Consider the following 25,074-nt stretch of genomic DNA (forward strand, 5'->3'; position numbering starts at 1 on the left):
ACGCCACAATTTGCCAATGGATTGTAGATGCTTGGGCTAACATGGCTGCTGGCACTGTTGTTCGAGCTTTCGCAAAAGCCGGCATCATTTCCGAGGAGCCGCACGGCACGGAAAGTGACTCTGACAGTGAAGAAAGTGAACCTGGCACGTTTGATGGAGATTTAGCGCAGCTGTTCAATTCAGACACAGAGGATGAGGACTTCGATGGGTTTGATTGATGATAAAAATGTGAGTACCAAACTTTGTTTTGCTCCTGCTTTATTTTTAAATACGCACACTTGTATGCTTGTGTGTTGTTGATGATGACGATTACTGGTAATAAAAATGTGAGTAAGGTACCGAACTCAGGTTTGCTCCCGCTTTATTTTTAAATACGCATACGGTACTTGTATGCGCCCTATGGTCCAGTGCGCCTTATGTGTGTGTTAAATACAGTAAGGGCACACATAACTGAGACTGCGCCTTTTAGCACAGTGCGCCTTATGGTCGTGAAAATACGGTAATACTATTGAAGCTTGCAGACACACCCACATCCTCTGATTTGTTCTCAGGGTTGTTCAGTGTGTTGGAGTTGGAGCAGAAACCTGCTGCAGGTTAATTATTGATCAAACAATATCACACAAGGTGCAGCAGCTGACCTTTGAGCTGTGAGCTTCAGACTCTTTGCTGGTGTGAAGTGTTTAATGTGACTTCAGCCTGCAGACACAGAGGACTGATGAAGCAGAAGATTGTCTCTGTTTCTACACAGACCTGGTCCAGACAGCAGAGCTGCAGAGGGAAGATGTTCATGGGAAGAAGCTGAGTAAGTGCAACGTCCTCTTTGAATCCTGGATCAGGAAGTGAAGCCGGTGAATATTTGGTGGCTGGACTCTAACCTGTGAGTTTCCTGTGACTGAAACCACAAGCTGACATTTTCCTTCTGAAGCAGCTGAATGGATGTTTGAGTTTACCTGCATACATGGTGCAAATAAACCCACTTTGGATGGTTTGGAGGCGGAGCCCAAAGCAGGACAGGATTCTAATGTGATTGGTCACTTTGATAAGGTGGCTGGAACTCAGGTGTTCGAGCAGGTCACCTGCTAACCAGAAGGTTGGTGGTTTAATGCCAGACTGCATGATGTCCTTGGGCAAGATACTAACCCCATGTTGCTCTCCGATGCAGACGCAGGTTCTGCAGCCTCTGCAGTCTCTGCACTGCTGTGCCATCAGTCTGTTGGACAGTATTTGATAGATTTCAGGGAAAAATGAAGGAACATGAACAACTGGTCAGAAACACTTATACTTTATACATCATGCTTTTCTTATGCAACATCCACATGTGAATCATGAAACTTTAACATTTAAAGGATCGTAGCTCTGTTGCTAAATTATCTGACTCTTGTTTTAATGGTAATAGTCAAAGTGTGATCGGTGAATTGTGAGCAGCAGAAAGGATGAAAGCACTAATGCTGGCACAAGGGGCCACAAGCCAGTGTACTCCAAGTGCCAGCCTGGGTAAATGGGGAGTGTTGCATTAGTAAGGGCCTTCTGAACTAAAGCTTTACCAAATAAAATGCGTGGATCATAATGAATAAGACTGTCATGCTATTGATGGCTGTTCACCTTACATTAATGTAATAACATGGTTAGCCTACTCAACGTAAATTACACACGAACAACATTAAGCTACTCACCCAGAGAAGAACGGCTGCTGCTGCATCATCATCTGTCAACATTTCTGCAACACTGGCAGGGCTGGGGGCCAGGACTCTCCTCTTCAGGTTCTTGGGGGATGTTGCTAACTCCGGGTCTGATAACAGGCTGATAACAAGTTGGGGTTAGTATCTTGCCTAAGATACTTGACACACAGGTTGGAGGAGCCTGGGATCGAACCATCAACCTTCCGATCAGTAGGTGACCAGCTCTACCTCCTGCATCTGAACAAAACAGAAGTACACACCAAACTCAATGGATAGTCAAATGTAGAATCACAGAACAGAACTGCAGGCTGAGTTTGGATGTTTGTCTTTCACACCTCTCTGTGGCTCACACACACAGTGACGTCAGACACAGTCACACACACTGTTTCATCTGCTTTGTGCACAAATTCATTACTTGCCCAGTGAATACTTTGCAATGTATTCAGTGGGCATATATTGATTATATTGGTAAACAGGCTGTAGCATAAACATCAGGTCTGTTCTGAAAACTGGCTTTATTTTTTCAAAGTAAGGGAATATCTGTGGTGTGATACCGCGGGCTCATGGGCTAAGGACTTGGATTGACAAGTCAAGCGCAGATGATTGTGTTGTTTCTTATAAAGGCTTGTGTGTGTGTGCCTTCCTGTGTGTGTCCTTGTGTCAGTGGAACTGAATCAGTGTGTTAGAGAAAGTGCTCCTCTGCTGTGCCGTCATCGTGTGGATGCTTCTTTTAAAGTTGGAACTCATGTTCTTATGATCTGCTTCATTTCATTGAACCTTTATTTCTAACCATGAAGTCCCTTTGAGGTTACAGCCTCCTGGTTAGGTTTAGGCTGTTATTGTGCTTCAGGCTGAAATATGAGGAGTAAGGAGTGGGGCTGGTTAGCCCTCATGACCCTCACCATAACACATACGTCACAGGACAGTGTTTACCATAGAAACTCCATGAAATGATCAATGAGAACTTTAGAAACCTGTCAGTGTGATGCTTCAAGTACAACAGCACCTCTGAGTGTGTGTGTTTGCCTCTCAGACTAACTCCATCCTGACATCAAGAAGATGGAGGAAGAGGATGGAGCAGGATCTGCAGCATCCAGCTGTGTGTCTGTGAGGAGTGACTGGTCCAAAGAAGAACCTCCATTCTTCAGTAATGAACCTGCAGCAACAATGTAAGAGAGCTGCTGACTCATTTATTCAGTGTAAATAATGATTTTTGATGCAATGGGAGAAGAAAAATGACAAAAACAGTTTTAAAAATAAGGATTAAAATATTACAAACTATGTTTTTGAGTTTCCTGATGTAGTACAAAAATATATGAACATAACTGTATATAGGACAGATATTTCACGGTTCTTTTAGGCAGCCCCTAAAAACAAAAAGACTATTTTTAAGCTGTCTGAGGTAGTGAGTCAACATGTCACACTGGGTCAAAGGTCAGGGAGTAAAAGTGTGTTTTAAAGGAGGTTTAAAAGCAGCGAGTGAAGGAGCCTGTCGAGGTAAATCGTTCCATAACTGATCAAATTCAGTTGGTGGACCTCTGTGTGAAATCAAGCATCTGGTTCACAGAGAGGATAACCCTCACATGGGCTGTACAACATTATATAGGGAGACAAAAACAGAGATTATCGTAGCCATCGCTCTCTCGCATGGACGTGGCAGTCTTGCTGTCTGCTGCGAATCCTCCCCGTACCTCCGTGACCTCGTCTGGTATCTGCTCCCTCCTCTGTAAGAGACAGTAAAGGAAAACACGTCTCTGCCTAGTCTTGAAAATCTAATCTTATCATCCATTGTTCTTCTAGGGCCTCTTCTTCTTGTGGCCTCAGCTAACTGCTAATATTTAAATGGATAACATTAACATGTGTGCCAGCCAGGTTCACATTTATGATGAACTATGATTAATTAACTGATGTTGAAACTGGAGCTTTACTGACCTCTGAAATTCCTCCTAAAGTGTTATTCAGTGTTGTGACAGTCAGCTGCTTCAGCTGCTGCTGGGATGGGCTGTGGCAAAGAGAACAGAGAAAATCCAAATCAGAGTTTTTCTCTGAATTAAAAGCAAGGAAACAACAATATATTCTACATGGTGAAACTGATGGTTTCTGGTGTTTGGGTCTGTTTTTCTGTATTTATGCAGATAAAGTGTAAACTCAGATGAATTATACCATCAAATGTTAAAGGAAAATATCAGGATGAGTGTCTGTGAGCTGAGAAGGACGTGAAGCGAGCAGTTTATCCCAGAGCTGAAGCTGCTCTGTGTGCAGAGATGAGCTCAGATTCCTGCTGTGATTGATCAACAGTCACAGAAATGTAGACTTGTAGTTATTACTGCAGTATGGTCACAGCAGATACTGATAAACATGTACTATGAGGATGGATGATCAAGTTTCTCACTCTCTCCTTTAAATCTCAGTTTTTTCTTCTTCACAGTTTATCTGTTAATTTATTAATGAATACAACAACAATCTTTATTTATAGAGCACATTTAAAAGCCTTGGGCATACCAAAGTGCTTTACATAAAACAATAAAAAACTAGAAAAATTTGCATTTCCTGCGAAAATGCTGTGTGGATGCCTTAAGGGCTGAAGATATCTGCTGAAAAAAGCTGAAACCCCCCCCCCCCCCCCAAAAAAAGCTGCCCTGAGCAGGATTTGAACCTGGCCCTTCTGGTACTCAAGGCAGGTTCTCATGTCACTGCACCAAGCTCTTTCTCACAAAGAAGAGGTGGAGAGACTGACAATTGTGCTGAAATGAGCAGAAGAGGCTGAGAATTGTGCTGATAAGAGGTGAAAAGGCTAAACATTTGGGAGAAAAGAGGTGAATCAGAAGAATTTCTGCTGAAAAGAGGTAAAGAAGCAAAAAGAGGTGTAGAAGCAGAAGTGCTTGCTGAAGATGGCTGTATGTGTAATGACACACTGGAGAGTGTCAAGAAAGCAGAGCGCATGCAAGCAGGGAACATGTGTAGCAACTGTCACAGGTAGGATTCGAACCTCTGCCACCGGGTCTCACGGCAGCTGCCCTACCCTCTGAGCCAAATGAGCTCTGGTCACAAGCAAAGATATGATGAGAGGGAAAATGTGCACTGTGGAGCAGAAGCTCAAATTAGCAGAAAAGAGGTGAAGAGGAAGAACTTTGTTGTGAAATGAGGTAAAGAAACTGAAATTTGTGCTTAAAACAAGTGAAAAAGCTGAACTCTGAAATCCTGCTAAAACAGCAGAAGAGGCTGATATGTTTCAGCTACTCATTGAGCCAAACTGGTTCTCACGTAACTGAAAAAAGGTGGAAAAGCTTAAAATTCTAATGAAAACAGCAGAAGAGGCTGAGATTTGTGCTGATAAGAGGTGAAAATGCTGATCCAATCAGAGGTACTGCTTCTGTCTGCTTCATCACGCTGTGTACTTGTATGTATTTCTGCCATAGACTGTTAACAAGAATCTGAGGTCCATATTAGAAAAGCTGCCGTTTTTTGGAGTTACAAAACGTCGTGTAACTCAAAAACTAGGTGGGATAGAAGCATAATTCTTGCACTGGGTGAATCAGCGGACTTTGGTGTACTTTGACTGCGATTTACATAGCTCTTTGTATCTCCATCGCGGAGATATGACGAGAGAAGAAACGGCTTCAGTTTCAGAGTTTGAAAACTGAGAGGAGGACAGATTTCCTACCATCAAACAAGTCTAACTCATCTCAGAACGGTAATAGGTGAGAAAATATTTCTGCTGAAAAGAGTTCAATTAGCATAATTTCTGCTGAAAAGAGTTCAATCAGCAGAATTTCTGCTGAAATGAGGTGAATGAGCAGAATTCTGCTGAAAAGAGCAGAAGCTGCTGAGAATTATGCTGATAAGAGGTGAAATGGTTGAAGATTTGGCAGAAAAGAGGTAAATCAGCAGAATTTCATCTCATACTCATCTCACTGAGCCAAACCGGTTCTCATATGATATCACTTCTTACAGGGTTCACGTTTACTAAGGCACTACCCAAAAGGCGCCACAAGAGGGCACTCCAACACAAGAGATGACCTATTTACACTGATGCACTTAGTAAACAGTCAGCCCCCTACTTAGCCACTACATAATACAGTGAAATTACAGTATACAAATTTACACAAATACTATGATTTGGCACAAATACTATGACTTAGTAGTAATACTATAACATAACAGATTTCCTAAAAAAACTATGAAATTGCAGTAATTCTGTGACTCGGCAGAGATACTACGTTTTAGCACAAATACTATAACAACACAGAAATACTATGACTTAGTAGTAATACTATAACATAACAGTTCAAGGTTCTTGCACAAATACCACAATATGGCAGAAATACTATGTTTTAGCACAAATACTGTGATTTGGTATAAATACTACGATTTGGCACACATACTATATTCCGCAGATACACTATAACATAACAGATATTCTACGACTTAGTAGTAATACTATAACATATTATAGAATTATTACTTGGGCACAAATACCACGATTTGGCAAAAATACCATGATTCGGCACAAATACGATGACATGGCAAAAATACTATGATTGGGTACAAATACTATGATTTGGCAACAATACTGCACAACTACTGAGATTTGATTGAAATACTATGATTTAGAAGAAATACTATTACTCCATACAAATACGATGCTTTGGGACAAATACTATGTTTTGGTTCCAATACTATGATGTGCAACAAATACTATGATTTGGCAGAAATACTATGCCTTAGTAGTAATACTATAACATAAGAGATATACTATGGTTTTGCAGACATACTATGTTTTTGCACAAATACCATGATTTGGCACAAATGCTGTGATTTAGCAGAAATACTATGATTGGGTACAAATACTATCATTTGGCAATAATACTGCATTTTAACAACAACTACTGAGATTTGATTGAAATACTATGATTTAGAAGAAATACTATGGCTCCATACAAATACGATTCTTTGGCACAAATACTATGATTTGGCAAAAGTACTATCATTTAGTACAAATACTATGATTGGGCAGAAGTACTATGTTTCAGTACAAATACTATGATTTGGCAGGAATACTCTGGTTTAGCAGAAATACTCTGATTTAGCAGAAGTACTATCTTTTGGTAAAAATTCCTGCTAAAAGGTACTATTTCTGCGTTTTAGCAGAAATACTGTAATTTGGCATGAATACTATAATTTGGGATAAATACTATGATTTGGCACATATAATATATTCAGCACATATATTATAAAATAACAGAAATATTATGATTTGGCCCCAAAACAATGATTTTGCACAAATACCATGATTTTTGCAAAAATACTATGATTTAGCAGAAATACTATAATTTGGCAAAAGTACTAAGATGTAGTAGAAGTACTTTGCTTTAGCAGAAATACTATGATTGAGGAGTAATACTTAAACATAGGAGAAATATTGATACACAGACACACATACACAGACAGTAAAGGGAACAAGAGCTGTGGAGAGTCTGGGCTTGGTGTAGGTCAGTTAAATAGCTGGGTTTCATTTGACGTAGACGTGACGTCGACGTAAAGCGCGAAATTTGACTGGAGGGCGGAAGTGAAAAAGATCAGCGCAAAATCACAGACAGACAGTACGCAAAATGCCTTTGTCCTGTTGTGTTTACGGATGCTCCAGTAGGTCGACCCGAGAAACTGATAAACGGTATTTTAGGGTACCAAAAATAGCCCAACGAAGAGGAGAAAAATGGAAAATTCTAACCGAAAAACGTAGGAAAAAATGGATTTTAAATTTACGTTTACAGTCGGGAGGAGCAGAGTCTGCCAATGCCCGTGTCTGCAGCGACCACTTCGTCAGAGGTAATGTTATGTTTGCAAACGAACTTATTAGCATTATGTTGTCGTTAAATTCTCGTTTACTTAGTGCTTTTAAGTTAGTAGTCTAATATTGACTTGATTGGGACTATAGGCTGCCCAAGTGCTTTGGATGACGAAGAGTCGGAGGACTGGGCTCCGACGGTCAATCTCGGCTACGAACGAAAACCCAGATCGGAATCAGTTCTCAAACGAGATAAAAGAATGAAGCTTAAGGCAGAACAGCATCGATGTGCAGAGGCGATTTTGGATATGCAACAGACGGCTGAGAGCCCGGATTTGAGCCTAGTGACAGTGGAGAACCCCGAACTGCAGCTTCCAGCTGAGAATCCACAACCAGAAGACTTCAGTGTGAATGAGACATTCACTTATCCAGGTAAGATATTGTGCTGAGATGTAAAACAAACAAGAATCATGTCAAAGAGAAAAAGATGCCATTATCTGTAATGATTATGGTCCAAGTTACATATTACATGTTTGTGATTTTTTAATCACAGAGTAAATCCATACCATTTTATTCAGAAAAAAAGAAAAAGTGGCACTTATTACCGTCAGGCACACACCACAGGTTTTTGTACACTGCTGTGGTTCTTATATTGCCAGATTCCAGACAGTCTCCTTTCACAGATAAGTAAAGATATCCGTAATGTAAGGTTTCTGTGGTGAGAAACATATAAATATATTTTTTGTTTAGACGCAACATGTTTTTTTGTTGATTAAAAAAAATAATTACATTAAATTAACATAGTGAATTAAACACATTACACCAGATTCTAATAGCCCACTAAAAAACTCCTACAGTGAAAATGAGTAAAAATTGAGGTTGCCTCTATTATGCTGATTATGCTCCCCCACTGTTATATTGCAGGCTGTGCGGATGCTGGATGCCAGACAGAGCTGACGATGGATGACATCGAGAAGATGGAGGATGTTTTGAGACAGAACACAGCAGAGCTGGTTGATCTTCGGAGCAAGGCTCTGGACACACAGTTCAGCCAGGAGGCTTTTGAAAAAAATGAAGACAAGACAAAGTTCTACACAGGGCTCCCCAACTTCTTAGTTTTAATTCAGATTTTTGAACTGTGCGAGCCCTATATCACCTCGGGACCTATGTCTTTGTTGTCCAAATTTGAACAATTCATACTAGTTTTGCTGAGGCTGAGACTAAATCTGCCCCTGAAAGATTTAGCTTTCAGGTTCAATATTTCTCTGTCCACTGCTTCTAGAGTTTGGCATAAAGTAATTGACATACTTCATAAAAGGTTAGAGTTCCTAATTGAGTGGCCAGAGCGACATGTTCTTCAAGCTACGATGCCACTGAGTTTCAGACAGGCATTTGGATGTAAAGTGGCTGTGATTGTTGATTGCTTTGAAGTCTTTATTGAGAGACCATCTAATCTTCTTGCACAAGCTCAAACTTGGTCCAACTACAAGCACCATCACACTGTAAAATTTTTGATTGGTGTTGCCCCCCAAGGCTACGTCACTTACATATCTTCTGCCTGGGGAGGGAGAATTAGCGATAAGCAGATCACAATAGAGAGTGGCCTCCTAAAGAACTTGTTACCTGGAGATATTGTCCTTGCAGATCGTGGGTTCAATATTGGCGATAATGTGGGGTTTTACTGTGCTTCACTACAGACACCGGCATTCACTAAAGGGAGAAAACAGCTGTCAGCCTATGAAGTGGCAGAGACAAGGAAAATAGCCAATTTGCGTATCCATGTTGAGCGAGTCATAGGTTTAGTCAGGAGGAAATATCAAATTCTGCAGAGCAGGGCTATGCCAATAGAGAACATGTCCACAAAGCCAGGTGAGACACATGCATTGATCGACAAGATTGGGGTAATTTGTTGTGCCTTATCAAATCTCTCCGAGTCTGTTGTCCCACTGGAGTAAGGGGGGTGGGTGGTAATCAATCAGTTAAAAAAAATTAAATGTCTTGTCACTGTCACGGCTCACAGAAGGGGGTGGAGAGGAAGAGTAGTGTCCAGTATCTGCTGCTTGGCTCTGGTGATAAGTAGAACAGGGTAGAGTAATAGTAGTACCTAAGTCCTGACTCCTGATTAGTCTGTAAATGTTTTCAAATGAAATATTTTTCTCCAACTGTCATATTGTGCTGGCAGTTTGTACAGTATTATACTGTGAGATGGATTGCAATCTATTTTGTTTATTTGTTTAAAAGTCTAATCTTGTAAATAAACCACCAATGTATTATTATGCTGCCTCAATAGCATTTAATCATTGTGTAGTGTTACACAACACTTAAATGACACAATTAAATGTACAATAAAATTAAATGACAATCTGTGCTCTAATGCTACGTCAGAGCAAATACAATAGCCAGAACTCATAATGACTACCATCAGGTCATAACAATATTCAAAATGTCATTATGTTGTCGTCCTTTTATCACATTACACATGTATGTTTGTAACTTGCTGTCCCAGTATTTCTGGGAGTATACTGTTTCTAAAAAAACACTCAACTTTAGGAATCGCATCATCCCAAAACTCAAGGTCAGGCAAAATCCTTTCAACAAATATGTCATTGCGGTTCCACACAACAAAGTCACAGTACTCTGCATTTGCAATGTGAAGCTGTGCCTGAATTTGGTAATAGTAGTCATGAGTTGGGTCCAGTGTGACATTATCCCCGTCACTGATGAGGCAGAAGCCCTTCTCCCCAGCACGCATGCGCAGGTTGACCGCATCTCTCTGAGAGTGTGGGCACTAAAATCACAGTGATGAGAACAACAATCAAGATTTATCTGATGAAACAGTGAAGAAGCAAAGATGATGGGTGTGGTCTGTGTTATCATAATCTCTCATTGCCCAAAACAAATGTCTATTTGAGACAGACAATAAAGCCTCATCTTATCTTAATTGAACAATAGATTAGAAATTAGAAAAGGTATTTCCTGCATTTTTACTCAGTTCACTGATTCTTATGGAAAGATGTCACACCTATGGCCTTGACTACAACAGAGTCAATACCTTAATCTCGCAGATGCCAGTTCCATGACAGTCACAAGTGACTATCCCATCAGGGGTGGACCCCATGTATGGCCACTTGGGGTTCAGCCAGAGACCGCTGTCCATACATGAGAAGCCTGCATGCTCCTGGCTCATAAGCTTCTCATATGCTCCTCTGGCTTGTGCTTCATGTTTGCATCCGTAACTATAAACAGTACACATGCCAAACATGAAAAGGAAATTATTACTTAGTATTGGATGTGTAAAACAGTAAAGTGATGTATTATACAATATGCCATTACCCTAAACTATACTTAGTTCTTACCCTGTATAACCCTAGCCGTATAAGCCTATAACTAACCTCCATCTTCATAACACTTTTTTAGTTACAGTTATGGACAGTTTCATACCCCAAATCTTAACTCTGCCTTACCCTACATCAAACCCTAAATACCTTGTAGCAGCTGTGGTGAACCTATATGCCTCTGGATAGCATATGGCCTTGATCAAGCTCTTTGATGGTTGCTGGGGGTTGGTCTTAAGAACTTGTTTCAGCTTAGAGGGAGTTACGCGTCCAGCTCTTTGCCTAAACCAAATACTGCTTGCACTCTGACTTCGAGTCGCCCTCTCTACAGCCTGGACTTGGGACAATAGAGCACATAATCTTTTTAACATGAAATGCAATATTTACAGTACATTTTGATGATGCATAGCTTACTAATACTAATGTGCAATGGCACTTTATTTGAAGTAACATGTTTATTCATTAACTCTTTCTCAACAGCCTATAGAGAAATCATTATCTAGGTGATGACATGACTGAATAGTTCTACCCTCTATCTGAAAAATGCATCTGAGTGTCATGAGGGATCTAAGGCAATCACACAAATTCTTAGCTGATGAATTCTTAGCTAAAAGAAAACACTCTCTCCCCACTACTACTGAAGTACACCTGCAAAATGCTAGCAGTGCCCTATGCGTATATGTGTGTGTGTGTGTGTGTATGTGTGTGTTCTCATTGCAATAACATCCTACTTAATTAGGCTACTAACCCTGCCATACAATTGCAATGGGCTGCAATCACTTCTCCATCCTCCTTTGCAATTACCCAAGTCTTCAGAGGTGTCTCGTTAGACCTCTGAGAATGGTTTACCTTGAAACAAACAACTGTCACTCTAACGAAGTCCTAAGGATTTGGCATGTTTGTTGACGTTAAAGCCGCTAACGCTAACTGTTAGCGTGTTTAAGATAAAGCAATATAAGAACAAACACTCACCCTTGCAAACACCAAACTGTATCCATCACGGAGACGTTTTGTTCCAAGGTTGTGGACCCACCCGCTGACAAAAAAATTGTACGCCTCCAGACTCTTGAAAGCTTTCATTTGCTCCCTAGTGTAGTAAGAAGTCTGGAGGACCAAGTAGTTGGTGATATCCACAGCGTCGATAGTAGGCAAATCCTTTACTTCTGTGGTGTATTCGGACATTTTCAAAGAATACGGATCACGTCCGATATATTTTTTAACTATCTGTTTATATCTCTCCCGAGAAACGGGGTCTAAAGTTGCACAATAGCTGCTCTCCTGACTCTCCACAGTGTCCTCCATGTTTACTTCCGCCCTCCACTCAAAAATCGCGCTGCCTCCGCACGTCATCAGAACCACGTGACTGCAACCCAAGTATTAGCTGCACCTGCTGTAGTCAGCCCTTACACACACAGACAAAGAGAGAGGTGTGAGTTTTCTTCAGTGTATTTCTGACATTCAGGATTCCCCTTGAACAAATGGCCATAATTTCCTAACCGTAGAGGCTAGAACGGTCATTCAGACATCGTTTTGTTCAGAAGAGATGGGGGAATCTTCAGGTCTTCATAATTCAGAGATAAAATATAAATTATTAAAGATATATGACTTGTAATACATTGTAACTGAGTAGAGGCGAAGCAAAAACTGCCTTGACTTGCTCTCAAACAACCTTTGGTAACTCTAAATCTATATGGAGCATCAAAATCATTCTTTCACCGTAGGAAACAGCAGGCTTTGGTGAACAGTCATGGAAATTTTCAGGGCTCTGTGGAAACCCATCAAAAAGATATGATGAGAGAAAAAAGTGCCTCATTTCCAGAATTTGAAATCTGATGAAATCTGAGTGAGGGACAAATTTCCTACCCTCAAGCAAGTCTAACTCATCTCAGAACGGTAATAGGTGAGAAAATAATTCTTGAATTGTGAGCATCAGGAGTGTCTGAAGATATATCGGGACAAGCCTTATGTCTTAACATCGCTTCGTTAAGGAGATATGACGATTCGAAAATGCCTCTCATTAGAGAGATCCAGCGGTGATTCTGAACAAACTCTCCATTGAGTTCATATGGAGAGTTTTCTGACTTTGTGTTACTCTGAGGAGATTTGCAAAATATCTATGAGTCCCACAACAATGATAGTGACATTTTCTGAAAGCCAGCAAAAATACCTATGTTTTGATGTATAATTTGTGCGGCTTGAGTGGAAATTGAGCAAGTAGCAAGAAGTTGTTTGGACATGAAGAGAAAATTCAAACAGTTTCACTGTCCCCTCTGAGTTAATTGCATAGCAACCATAGCAACGCATGTATTTTCTGAAAAATCACAATTTTGCAACTGAAGACTTAAAGAGAGATAAGATTAAAACGGTAGAAGATCTGAAAAAGCTGAATCATACAGGAATAGCCAAATCATTTGAGAACATTTCAAAGTTTGAATGGAGTTTCTAGGTGAAAGTATGAGGCAGTAGTTAAGTTTCAAAGACAAGAAAGTTTTAGCAGAATTGTGGAAGTTTCCCATTCATTTCAATGGGACAAATTAAAGGAAAAAAGTGTAATTTTTAAAAAGTATAATAGTAATAAACACCAAAAGTCATAGCCCACATTAGCAGAAAGAGCAGAACAGTTTAGAGTTTGAACAGAGAAAATCGGCTGAAAACTGAGGGAGTAGTTAAGCGGCAAAAAACGTACGGAAGCAACCAGAATAAAGTATAATAAAGTATAAAGAGAAACAGGATCTCAATAGTGTGGATGCCTATTAAGGCATCCACACAATAAAACAGTTCACACATTAACATCAAATTCATAAAAGTAACAGATTATGTTCACAGGTAAAAGCCACCAATAAGAGTAAACTGCAGCACATAGGTTATAGCAGGGTAAGACTGTACCACCATGATAAAAGACACCAATAATGGAAAGATAGCAGAGAATTTAATACAATAGGTCACTGCAAGCAAGCCAGCATTTAACTGGTAGAGTTAACTGGCAAGTTTAAAAAGATATGTTTTGAGCCGTGATTTAAAAGAATGAATAGAATCAGACGCCCGGATGCCAATTGGGAGATTGAATAACACTGAAAGAGTTTCTGTTATATTTCCCCTTGAACATCAGCTTATTAGGGCGGCATTAGGAAATAGCCCCCCTCCAAAGAATGAATAAATGAATGATGATGATAATAAAATGATTAAAAAGCAGAGCTCAGAGTGGTAGAATGGTCAAACATGGATCCACGGGTGGTTCAACTGCATTTGGTGACGTGACTAAAGCAAATCTTTCAAATAATCCCACCATCAACGGGATGTTGTCTCCTTTACTACGGTTACTTTACTTGGTCACCGTGTGAATTTCTTTGAAATGAACCAAATTCTTTTATTTGTTGGTTGTTGCATATTTAACCTCTACAGTCAGGAAAGGAGGAGATGAGGCCTCAACAATGTTGGGTTGTAGCTGTGGTTCAGGTTAGCGTGAGTGTCCATGGAATAAATGTAAGTCAGTGAACTGGAAACATGACTGTGTTCAAACTTTGTTTTCCTTTTTATAATGAGTCTAATCAAAGGTGGACAGAAGTATCTCCACTTTGACTTTTCTGTGTCACCATCAGAGCTTCTGCACAGTGTGGAGAAAGATCCAGAAGCAGAGCTGGACTGCAGACAGCCAGTCAGAGCAGCTGTGTACAAAGTAAGACTGAACATCTGTCTGCTGATGGACTCATTTCTGAAAACTGGACTTCTTGTGTTGTTCAGACATTGAAGAGTTTTCTTTCTCTTTAGTCTCATTGTTTTTCTTTCTTTCAGCAGATGTTGGTCTGCAGGAGGTTTTAGATGAACATAAGATCAGTCTGAGGAGGAGATGTGAACATGTGACTGAAGGAAGTGATGAAACAGGAAGTAGAACCCTCCTCAACAGGATCTACACTGAGCTCTACATCACAGAGGGACAGAGTGAAGAGGTTCATACCCAACATGAGGTGAGGCAGCTGGAGACAGCTTCCAAGATGGATGCCCTCCATGACGCTCCAATCAGGTGCCAGGACATCTTTAAAGCCTTACCTGACCAACAGAGACCCATCAGAGTGGTTCTGACCAACGGCGTGGCTGGTGTTGGAAAAACCTTCTCAGTGCAGAAGTTCACTCTGGACTGGGCAGAGGGCTTGGAGAACCAACATGTCAGTGTGGTGGTTCTGCTTTCATTCAGGGAGCTGAACCTGATCAGACATGAGCAGTATAGTCTTCTGGAGCTGCTCCATGTTTTCCATCCAACATTACAGAAGGTCACAGCAGAGAAGCTGGCTGTCTCTCAGCTTTTGTTCATCTTTGACGGCCTGGATGAAAGCAGACTTTCGTTGGATTTCACCAACGGGAAGCTGCTGTCTGATGTCACACAGAAGTCATCAGTCAGCCAGCTGCTGACAAACCTCATCCAGGGGAATCTGCTTCCCTCGGCTCTCGTCTGGATAACTTCCCGACCCGCAGCAGCCAATCAGATCCCTCCTACATGTGTTGACAGGCTAACAGAAGTACGAGGCTTCACTGACGCCCAGAAGGAGGAGTACTTCAGGAGGAGATTCAGTGATGAAGAGCTGTCCAGCAGAATCATCTCCCACATGAAGACATCCAGGAGCCTCCACATCATGTGTAGTATCCCAGTCTTCTGCTGGATCACTGCTACAGTTCTGGAGCACATGTTGACTACAGAGCAGAGAGGAGAGCTGCCCAAGACCCTGACTGACATGTACTCACACTTCCTACTGGTTCAGACAAAGAGGAAGAAGAACAAGTACCATGAGGGACACGAGACGAGTCCACAGGAGCTGACGGAGGCTGACAGGGAAGTTCTTCTGAAGCTGGGGAGGCTGGCGTTTGAACATCTGGAGAAAGGAAACATCATGTTCTACCAAGAAGACCTGGAGCAGTGTGGTCTGGATGTGACAGAGGCCTTGGTGTACTCAGGAGTTTGTACAGAGATCTTCAAAAGAGTGTGTGATCTTCCAGAAACCAGTCTACTGCTTTGTTCATCTGAGCATTCAGGAGTTTCTGGCTGCTGTCTACATGTTCCACTGTCACACCAACAGGAAGACAGAGGTGGTAGAAGATTTTCTAGGGAATGTCAGAGGAGAATACAAAATCAGATCTTTCTTTAAGAACATGTTCAAGTCTTATAGCTTCACATCACTGGATGTCTTTTTAACTAAAGTCATGTCTAAATCCCTCCAGAGTAAAAATGGCCACCTGGACCTGTTTGTTCGCTTCCTTCATGGCCTCTGTCTGGAGTCCAACCAGAGACTCTTAGTAGGTCTGCTGGGTCAGATAGAGATCAGTCCAGGAACCATCCAGAGAGTCATCAACAACTTGAAGGAGATGAACAGTGATGAAATCTCTCCTGACAGAAGCATCAACATCTTCCACTGTCTGATGGAGATGAACCACCTCTCATTATTTCAGGAGATCCAAGAGTTCCTGAAGTCAGAGAACAGATCAGAGAAGAGACTCTCTGACATCCAGTGCTCAGCTCTGGCCTTCATGCTGCAGATGTCAGAGGAGGTTCTGGATGAGTTGGACCTGCAGAAGTACAACACATCAGTGCGGGGACGACTGAGACTGATTCCAGCTGTGAGGAACTGCAGAAAGGCTGGGTGAGTCCAGATGTGATCATTAACATCATTGATCAGTGTAGGTTAGTAGTTTAATGTTGAAAATAAAATCAGATTGTAACCACAAAGTGTTTGTGTCCGTACGCTGCAACCTTCCACACCATTCCTTTATTGTACAGACTCAGCAGCAGCTCCATGGATCCCAAATCCAAGAGTGGAGAACAGATTTGAAGTGTGTCACATCCATGCAGTCACAGCTGTTTCCACCATGTTTCCACTGATATTAATCCTGTTCAATGACACGTTTCATATCAGTGAATATGTTCTTTAGGACGTCCACTGACATGTTTAAGTGTCCTGCTGGAAATCACTCAAATCATCCATGAAATCCATGAAAAATCCTTTTAGTGTTTCTAACTTCACCCTCTGTCCTCTCTCTCTCTCCATCCTCCTCACTGCTTCTTTCACTGATAATCACACAAACATCGTATTCAGCTACAAAATAACACAATAACATCATCTGATGATCATTATTATAAGAGCAGGATCCATATTTGATATCAGAGTAACACACTGCTTGGTTATGTGCAGTCATCATCAGTGACTGTGGGTCAAACAGAAGCTCTCTGATTGGTTGCTGACCTTGGTCACCTGTCCACTCTCACCTGTTTGTGTTTGCTCTCTCTTTGCTGTCTCCATCCTCTCTCTCCTTTCTCTCCCTCTCTGTCTTTGTACGTCACTCAGGTCCAATGGAAACAGTGACATTTACAAACCAATCAAAGACAAACTGATCCATGTCAGGTTATAACAATATCCAAAGTGAATACAGGCTGCTGCTGGACACAGACAGGTAACATCATTGTGACTTGCTGTCACCTGGATCTGGACTCATAAACACTGAAGCCCTGAACAGGAATACAAATCATTTTCTGCCAACTAGCGACACACCAGCAGATAATGGCTCAGAAAGCTAAAATGAGCCAATCATTTCTGTGTTTAGTTCCCCTGAAATCAGATCTGATATCAGCAGCTCTGAGTTCATTCATCATTGTCCATTGTCCATTGTCCAGTGATGAGATTTCTGCTCCGTTTGGTAACAGTCAGCAGGTTTTTCCTGCGTGTGGACGTGAACAGTCGTACCTGACAGCAGGTAGCAAACAGAGATCATCTTTCCAGCTGGAACTCTTCACTGAGCTGAACTCATTCAAAATGTTCTGGAGTCAAAACAGGAAACAGTCCAAATGTGTGTCTTCACTCTGACTCTGGATCAGATCTCAGTGACAGACTGTGGACATTATGGAAGCCTAAATGTGACACCATCTTCCTCCTTCATCTGCAGATTAAAGCCAAACAAAGATTCTCATTAAAGGTCTGCAGGTCTGAGAGAGACTCAATCGTTGTGTCATGTCAAACACAGTAAGAGGAGCTGAAGCACAGATGTGAAGAGCAGATTCATCAGATTATGACCTCACTCTATTTTGTCTTCATATACATTCAGTCTGTGTTTATAATGCAGATTTTCTGCTTTTATAATAACACATTTTATATTTTCTATCATCACAGACTGACTCAGTGTGGACTCTCAGACTCTCACTGTGAAGTTGTGGCCTCAGCTCTGAAGTCCAACCCCTCCCATCTGACAGAGCTGGACATGAGTAGAAACTACAACCTGCAGGATTCAGGTGTGAAGCTTCTGTGTGCTGGACTGGAGAGTCCAAACTGTCGACTGGAGACTCTGAGGTGAGTTCACTGACTGCGGCTCTTGTTGTTTTTCTATATTTCAGGTCTTTGATTGATGTTTGAAACTTTCTTTAGTTCCTAAATGTTCAGGATGTTTCTGAAGACAAATATGAAGAAGTTTGAGTGCTTTCAGAAATGTTGTCTTTCCAAACGACTGAACAGCAGTTTTTCCTTTTGGTTCCAAACAGAAGTGACAGACTTGAGCAGGGTTCATTTAAAGGTTGACAGAAGTGGAGTGGTGACGGGGAGATGTTTGACAGGACAGTGTTTCAGCCTCCACAGGTTCATGTTGTGCTCCATCAGTTAGTGAAGATGAAGTCAGTGCTGATGAGGCTGTAGAGTGTGTGAGGGATGTGAATGAGGATGATGAAGATCTGATGATAGCAGATAAAAACAGGCTGCAGAGACTTTGAGCCATAAAGGGCACACAGTGTGTGTACAGAACAGCTGAAATCATTATGGAGGCCTCACTGGGATATGGAAGCATCACAGTACAGCTTCAGTGAAGCATTAAAGTCTCTGATATGAGATGAGAAATGAAGCAGCCAGAGCTTTTTCATGAGTGGAAATCCACTGTGACTGTGAGCTGCTGCTACAGCCTCCAGATTAGCCAGCAGCTCATCCTGCTCAACATTTCCTCACCAACTTTAATGGAAGTGTGATGTTTCAGCTGGAGTGATGGTCAGGGTGGCCTCCCTCTCCTCTTCTTCTCCTCTTCCTCTTTCATTTGTAAAGCCACATCTGCTGCTTTCATTCATTTGGAAGTCCTGTAGCTGAGTTTGGGAGAGACTAACAGCCTCGGCAGCAGATGGGAGAAAGGCTGTAACACCACCACTTTACTCTGTTCTACCTGTCACATCATTTTATCAGGAAACAAATATGCTCATGTTCTTACTATGTTTGTCTTGAAGATGTAAGAAGATCACATGGTGCTTTTTATTATTGTGTTGGTTTGTTTCCTGTCTCTTGGATGGAGCCCAGCTGTGCGTGGCCCCTGGGCCTGTGGTCAGAGTGTGTGCTGGATAATCCGGCCCAGGATGAGGCCAAACTGACATGGGATGAAATGTCTGTCACATAATTGAGCTTAGTGTAGTTTCATTTCTGCACAATTTAAAACAACCAAAACTTTGTTCTGTCTTTTCTATGTTATACTGTAGACTTTCTTTGATACTGTGTCCAAAAGGAGCAGCTTTTACTTTGAAGGGGAGCCGTCTCTGTTTCCTCTTCAGGTTGGATGATGGAAGCAAATGAGTGTGTGATGTTCTTTCAGTGTTGCACTTTGTAGACGCTCCCTGAGCACTGGTCTCACAGCCAGCTGCACATAGAGACCAGTGTTGTTAGTCCAGGTCAGAAGATGACTTGTTGGAATGAAAATGAGCTTGTAGTTTGTCTGCTTTAATAATGTGACTGGAAAAAGGTGTTGGACTTCAAATATGTCCATTTCTTTCACACTTCACCTTTAAAAGTGAAGCCTTGTGGTTCCTGGAAGGAAAAACAACTTTTTCAAGTCTTTGTCCTGTTTTTATGATAAATGTACGACTTTAATGTGAAACATTCAGAGTTTTTTCTCTTGTTGTGTTTGTTTGAAGCTGCTTCCTGTTGGCTTCAGCTGTTTGGAGTTTCCATTTTCTAAACTTCTACATTCTGAACCTTCTTCAGCTCTGAACAGATGATGAAACACTGAATGATTTCGAGCTCACACTTTGTCTAATAAACTTACAGCTTTCATTCTTTATACAGATTGAGTGACTGTGGTTTGTCAAAGATCAGCTGTGATTATCTGGCAGCAGCACTGAAGTCCAACCCCTCCCATCTGAGAGAGCTGGACCTGAGCTCCAACAACAAGCTGCAGGATTCAGGAGTGAAGCATCTGTGTGGTTTCCTGGAGAGTCCAGGATGTGGACTTGAAACTCTGAGGTCAGTCAGCATGTTTTAGTTGTGCTGAGATGAATATGATGTGAAAGTTGTACTGACACTAAACTGCAGACATCAGGCTGATATTATACTGATCCACACTGAGGATCTTCATGGTAAAGTCTGTTTTCTTCTTCTCTGGTTTAATCCATTGACTGCAGCAGAACAATGTTCACATTTCAAACCTTCAAAGAAGAAGAAAAATCCTCCACTGGATAATTCACTGTGAAACTCTCCAACTCTTCATTCCACCTTAAAGTCTGTCTGACACTGAAATCCAAAGCAAAATGTGCTTTTGCTTTACAGACAGCAGTCCAACACAAACATACACACATCATCCAAAACACAGTCCAACATCCAAATCTCCTCCACTGCCAGCATGAATGATGGGAAAGAGAAGGAGGAACACTCTGACATTCAGGGTTAGAATGAGTTTCATGAAGCAGACTGTGAAGATCAAAGCTGCATTAGAAAGCTTACATGAATGAATGAGTGGACAGAAGTGGACAGAGATCATCTGAAGCACTTCAAAGGCTTTAAATCAGCACATTTCTCTTTATTCTTTATCAACTCTGTTAGTTTCTCTCAGTTTTCTGAGGAATGAAGCCAACAGCAGGCTAATAAGATGCTGACCAATAGGTTTCTATTAAAGGTTGTAATTTGTATATGAAAAAGTGCTTTGGCTCAGCAGGGATCAGTTTACAGGTAGAATACAGCTGCTGGATGGGATTAGCATGTCATAGCTATCTACCAAACTGCTAACTGGGGGATTTCAGGCCATCTATGGATCATTTTTGCTAACTGTTTATTCAGCTTAGGCTCACAGGGCTGCAGCCTGTGCCCTAGCTGTCATAGGGCAAGAGGCGTGGTCCACCTGCACAGGTGAGCAGTCCATCACAGGGCCAACAGAGAGAGACAGAGAAGCACTCTCTCACATCCACACCTACAGCCAATTTAGAAGCACCAATGAACCTAAGCAGCATTTCATTGGACTGTGGGAGAACATCCAACCTCCACAGAAAGGCCAACAAGCTTCAACCTACAACCTTCTTGCTTTAAGGCACTAGTGCTAACCACTTTTCCCCATTTCAGCCCAAATCCTGCATCTTCCTGTTTCTGACTCCAGGCCAGCTCCACTAACACTTTCTCATCAGACACTGCCACCTAGTGGAGGAAGTCTTAGTTCCATTTGAAGCTTCAGATTACAGTTAGTTCCTTTACAAAGAGGTGGAGGTGGTGGGGCCACAGCACCATCATCACTGAGTGCCATAGGACACTTAACCTTTGTTTCCATATGCTGGGAACTTCCTGTTGTTCCAAGGAGGACTGGAAAATGTGTGAAAATCTCCCAGTCAGTTCCTCACAGCACACTTCAATCATTTCCCTCCCACAGCATCAGGACCAGGGCTTTTTCTCTCTTTGGTCCCACTAAGAGATTTCCACACAAACACCTCATCAGTGGGACTCTCAAAGCTACCAGCCCTTTGCTACAATCACAAAGCTCTTCATTGAAATCAATGATATCAAAGCTGGAATCAAATGAGTCCAAGTCTTCTGCTGATTCAGCATCACATTCATCTTTGCTCCTTGTCCTGCATCCCCACCATGGACTTCATTCCTTTCCAAGCCAGCCTTGAGTGTCCTTTATTCAGCTCATCCTCTGCTTTACTTTTACACCTGATTTTAGCTGCTTTATCTCTCTTTCAACAAGTTTCTGTGCCTCAATCTTTTTCTTCTCTCCCTCATAACAAGACAGCTTCTTCTGCCTGAGAACATGTTGGAGTGATTTACTAATCCAGGGCTGCTTATTGAGGAAAATACTTCCTGTTTCCAAAGTAATCCCCATTTTTCCCAGAAAGAAATCTCAGTAGAAATCGATGATCTAAGTGAGAACATGAGCCTTTAAAAAGTCCCAGTGGGTGCAGTCAAAGCAGTCCCTCAGTCCCAGTATAGAGTCTTTGGTCCAGACTGGAACAACTGTGTGCCCAGTTTGAGCTCTCTTCAGTCCTGTGACCTGACAGACCCAGAGGGGCCATCACATCACATTTAGAAGCTCCCCTAATGGAGCCACAACACATGTCCAATACTTAGTCTGTCTTGTTGGACCAACTGGAAGAAATGATTCAAGGACTTAGTCACAGAACAGAGATTCAAATCTCCAAATTCCAACTGGCTGCATCAGGACATATAGTCTGAAACTCTGCACAGTTTCCTGTTTGAAGCTGCTTCCTGTTGGCTTCAGCTGTTTGGAGTTTCCATTTTCTAAACTTCTACATTCTGAACCTTCTTCAGCTCTGAACATATGATCAAACACTGAATGATTTCAAGCTCACACTTTGTCTAATAAACTTACATCTTTCATTCTTTATACAGATTGTGGGACTGTAGTTTGTCAGAGATCAGCTGTGATTATCTGGCAGCAGCGCTGAAGTCCAACCCCTCCCATCTGAGAGAGCTGGAGCTGTGGGGAAACTACCTGAAGTATCCAGATGTGAAGCAGCTGTCTGATCTTCAGCAGAGTCCAGACTACAGACTGGAGACTCTGGGGTCAGTAGAGTGATGGAGTGAGTGGGTGGTGCTGTCAGCAGTATTGTACTAAACACAGTCAGTATGAAACAAAGATCCAGTGTTTCCTGTAAAGCTGCAGCTTCTCAGTGAAGCTGTGAGAGGAGAATGGTGACAGGCTTCAGGATTGGACACAAACACTTCCTGTTTCTGACCATCATGGTCACCATAGTAACGGCTGACACGCTCTGATCAAACACTGTTGTTAGATATTTTAGTATTATGGGAGCATGTACTGGGTACTTTTTTTTGATGATATTAGAACAGAAGATTCTGTGACTCAACATGGCTCTTTATGTTAACCTCATTTACTCTTGCTTTGTCAACTCAAGATTTTATGGTGTGAAAGTAGATACTAAGGTTGAAGGGAAAACACCAACAAATCACTCTTTTACTTATCACTCCCTTGCAGAAGATATTTATGTGAAGACCATCTGGGTTGTGTCAGAACTCACGGATGTAGGAGACCTCTGTATAAGATTTATAGGCCTTGAGAGTGCATCTTAATGCAATTGTAGAACAAAGGATTCCAACTGTCTAGTGTTTAACGGACCTGTCAAAGGTATGTTGAGATACGATTGTAGAAGGCCTCTTTCAGAGCTGGGGGACCTTCCTTATATTTTTTTAACTTGAAACTTGTTGACACACAAACTTTCTGCCTATAAATACCGCTGCACAAAGGAATAAAACTTTGAGTTGATTTTGGGAAAGCAATCTTAACAGTCTCTGTATCATTTTGTTCTCCTAACTGCTCCCGACGTCGTAACTAACCCGCTGACGGCATATCTGAGTGTTACTTGAGAATATATTGCTGAGTGTTACTTAAGAATAATTTTGAATTTTATAGGGTAAAGACAAAACTTTGCTTATAGACGCCCACGCCTCGGGGAAACCCGATCCACGGACCAGATCCGGGACGGAGTTTCTTTCAACTGTCAACAGCCAATCAGCTCTCTGAACAAAGCAGCATGCAGACCAATGACTGCATTCATTTCCAAGTTTAAAGCAGTGAAGAACATAGTCTGTAGGTGAGGAAGAATTTAGTGAGAGCAGATGTTTGGATGGAATTCCTCCAGTTAACAGCTGGAACCATCCATCTGGATTGTTGGGCTTGTTGTTGGGGTTCCTACAGAGCTCAGAGTGGACACACCAAGGTTCTTCTAATGAATGAAAGTCCAAACTCAAACTAGGAGGGAAAAACATTTTCATCAACTTCAATAAAAATCCAAAGATTAGAAAAAGTGAAGCAACAATGAGTCCTAGTACAGTCCCAGCACTGAAGTCCCTGCTGCTCTTTGTACTGGATGTGCTGCATCACTGACTGACAGCTGATGAAGAGTCTCTGGAAACACTCGTTTATCTCCTCTGCTCTTCCTTCTTCTCTCTGCAGGTGGAGCTGGTGATGGTAAACAGGGCGGTGTGTGTGCTGAGAGAGGAGGAGCTGTGTCCTGATGATCCAGAGAGGTTGAAGCAGCAGCAGCTTGTGTGTAGAGACGCTCTGACTGGGCCATGTTACTGGGAGGTGGAGAGGAGAGCTTCATCCAGCAGTGACTGACAGAGGAATGAGAAGAAGTGCAGATGACTGTCAGTGCTGCAGAGTGAACTGCTCTGAGAACAGCTCCACTGTCAGACACAATGTAGAGTCCAGCATCATCCCTGTGTGTCCCTCTGGATCTGACAGAGGATCATCAGTGTATCTGGACTGCTCTGCTGCTGCTCTGTCCTTCTACAGTCTCTGCACAGTCTCTGTCTGACTCTGGCTTCAGACCCTCCTGGATCAAACTCACCTGGAAAGACTTTCAAACAACACTCAAGATTTGAATACAGAATATATTTGATATATACTGTAGATGTACTGTAGAGTTGCAGTTTGTCACTTGTAAATACAGTCTGTGAGCAGCTGTGAGCTGAAAGATCTTTCTAGAAACACGAAATGTTTTCACTCTTCTGTTGCTTTTTCATATATTTCCACAACATTAATATTGATCCCACCTGTCTCACCTGTTTCATGCTCTTATACATAATAACAGGACACGTGTGATCTGAGCGCTGCTGTGGTTGCTGTGCTGCACGTCTTCATTTAGATAACAGAGACATCTAGTGGTTCAGAGGGAGAACTGCAGGAGGTGGAGCTGTGTTTTAGCATGGAAAACTTTTTTATTTTTATCTCGGGGTCTTGTTCGCGAGTGATGGGAGAAGGGAACCGGAGATCGACAGATGGATTGGGGCTGCAGCTGCAGTAATGCTGACGCTGCACTGGTCCGTCGTGGTGAAGAGGGAGCTGAGTGTAAAAGCGAAGCTCTCAATTTACCGGTCGATCTACGTCCCTACCCTCACCTATGGCCACGAGCTGTGGGTAGTGACCGAAAGAACGAGATCGCGGATACAAGCGGCAGAAATGAGCTTCCTCCGAAGGGTGGCTGGCCTCTCCCTTAGAGATAGGGTGAGAAGTTCGGCCATCCGGG

At 42.0% G+C, this 25,074-nt stretch overlaps 1 protein-coding gene and 1 pseudogene across 2 annotated transcripts; both read left to right on the forward strand.

Annotated features, from left to right (window-relative positions):
* Window positions 1–652: 652 nt before the first annotated feature.
* Window positions 653–24,417, forward strand: LOC309702579 (protein NLRC3-like; annotated as a pseudogene). Its single transcript, XR_014280745.1, has 8 exons — window positions 653–802; window positions 2,713–2,848; window positions 14,402–14,478; window positions 14,595–16,432; window positions 17,954–18,130; window positions 19,871–20,047; window positions 22,418–22,591; window positions 24,000–24,417. The product of XR_014280745.1 is annotated as a protein NLRC3-like (transcript).
* LOC309702594 (uncharacterized protein) lies at window positions 7,305–9,743 on the forward strand. The gene is made up of 3 exons (XM_082527220.1): window positions 7,305–7,508; window positions 7,618–7,899; window positions 8,392–9,743. Exons 2-3 carry the CDS (start codon window positions 7,728–7,730, stop codon window positions 9,420–9,422), a joined length of 1,203 nt encoding a protein of 400 aa, XP_082383346.1. The 5' UTR covers window positions 7,305–7,508; window positions 7,618–7,727; the 3' UTR covers window positions 9,423–9,743.
* Window positions 24,418–25,074: the final 657 nt, after the last annotated feature.

Source organism: Aulonocara stuartgranti (assembly GCF_965226115.1).
Source record: "Aulonocara stuartgranti genome assembly, chromosome: 3".
In the NCBI taxonomy this organism is placed as follows: domain Eukaryota; kingdom Metazoa; phylum Chordata; class Actinopteri; order Cichliformes; family Cichlidae; genus Aulonocara; species Aulonocara stuartgranti.

Excerpts from the sequence above, each read along its gene's own strand:
- LOC309702594 (XM_082527220.1), top strand. The coding sequence starts at position 7,728 with ATGAAGCTTAAGGCAGAACAGCATCGATGTGCAGAGGCGATTTTGGAT. Across the intron at positions 7,900-8,391 it reads TGAGACATTCACTTATCCAG|GCTGTGCGGATGCTGGATGC; the intron begins GTAAGATATTGT and ends GTTATATTGCAG.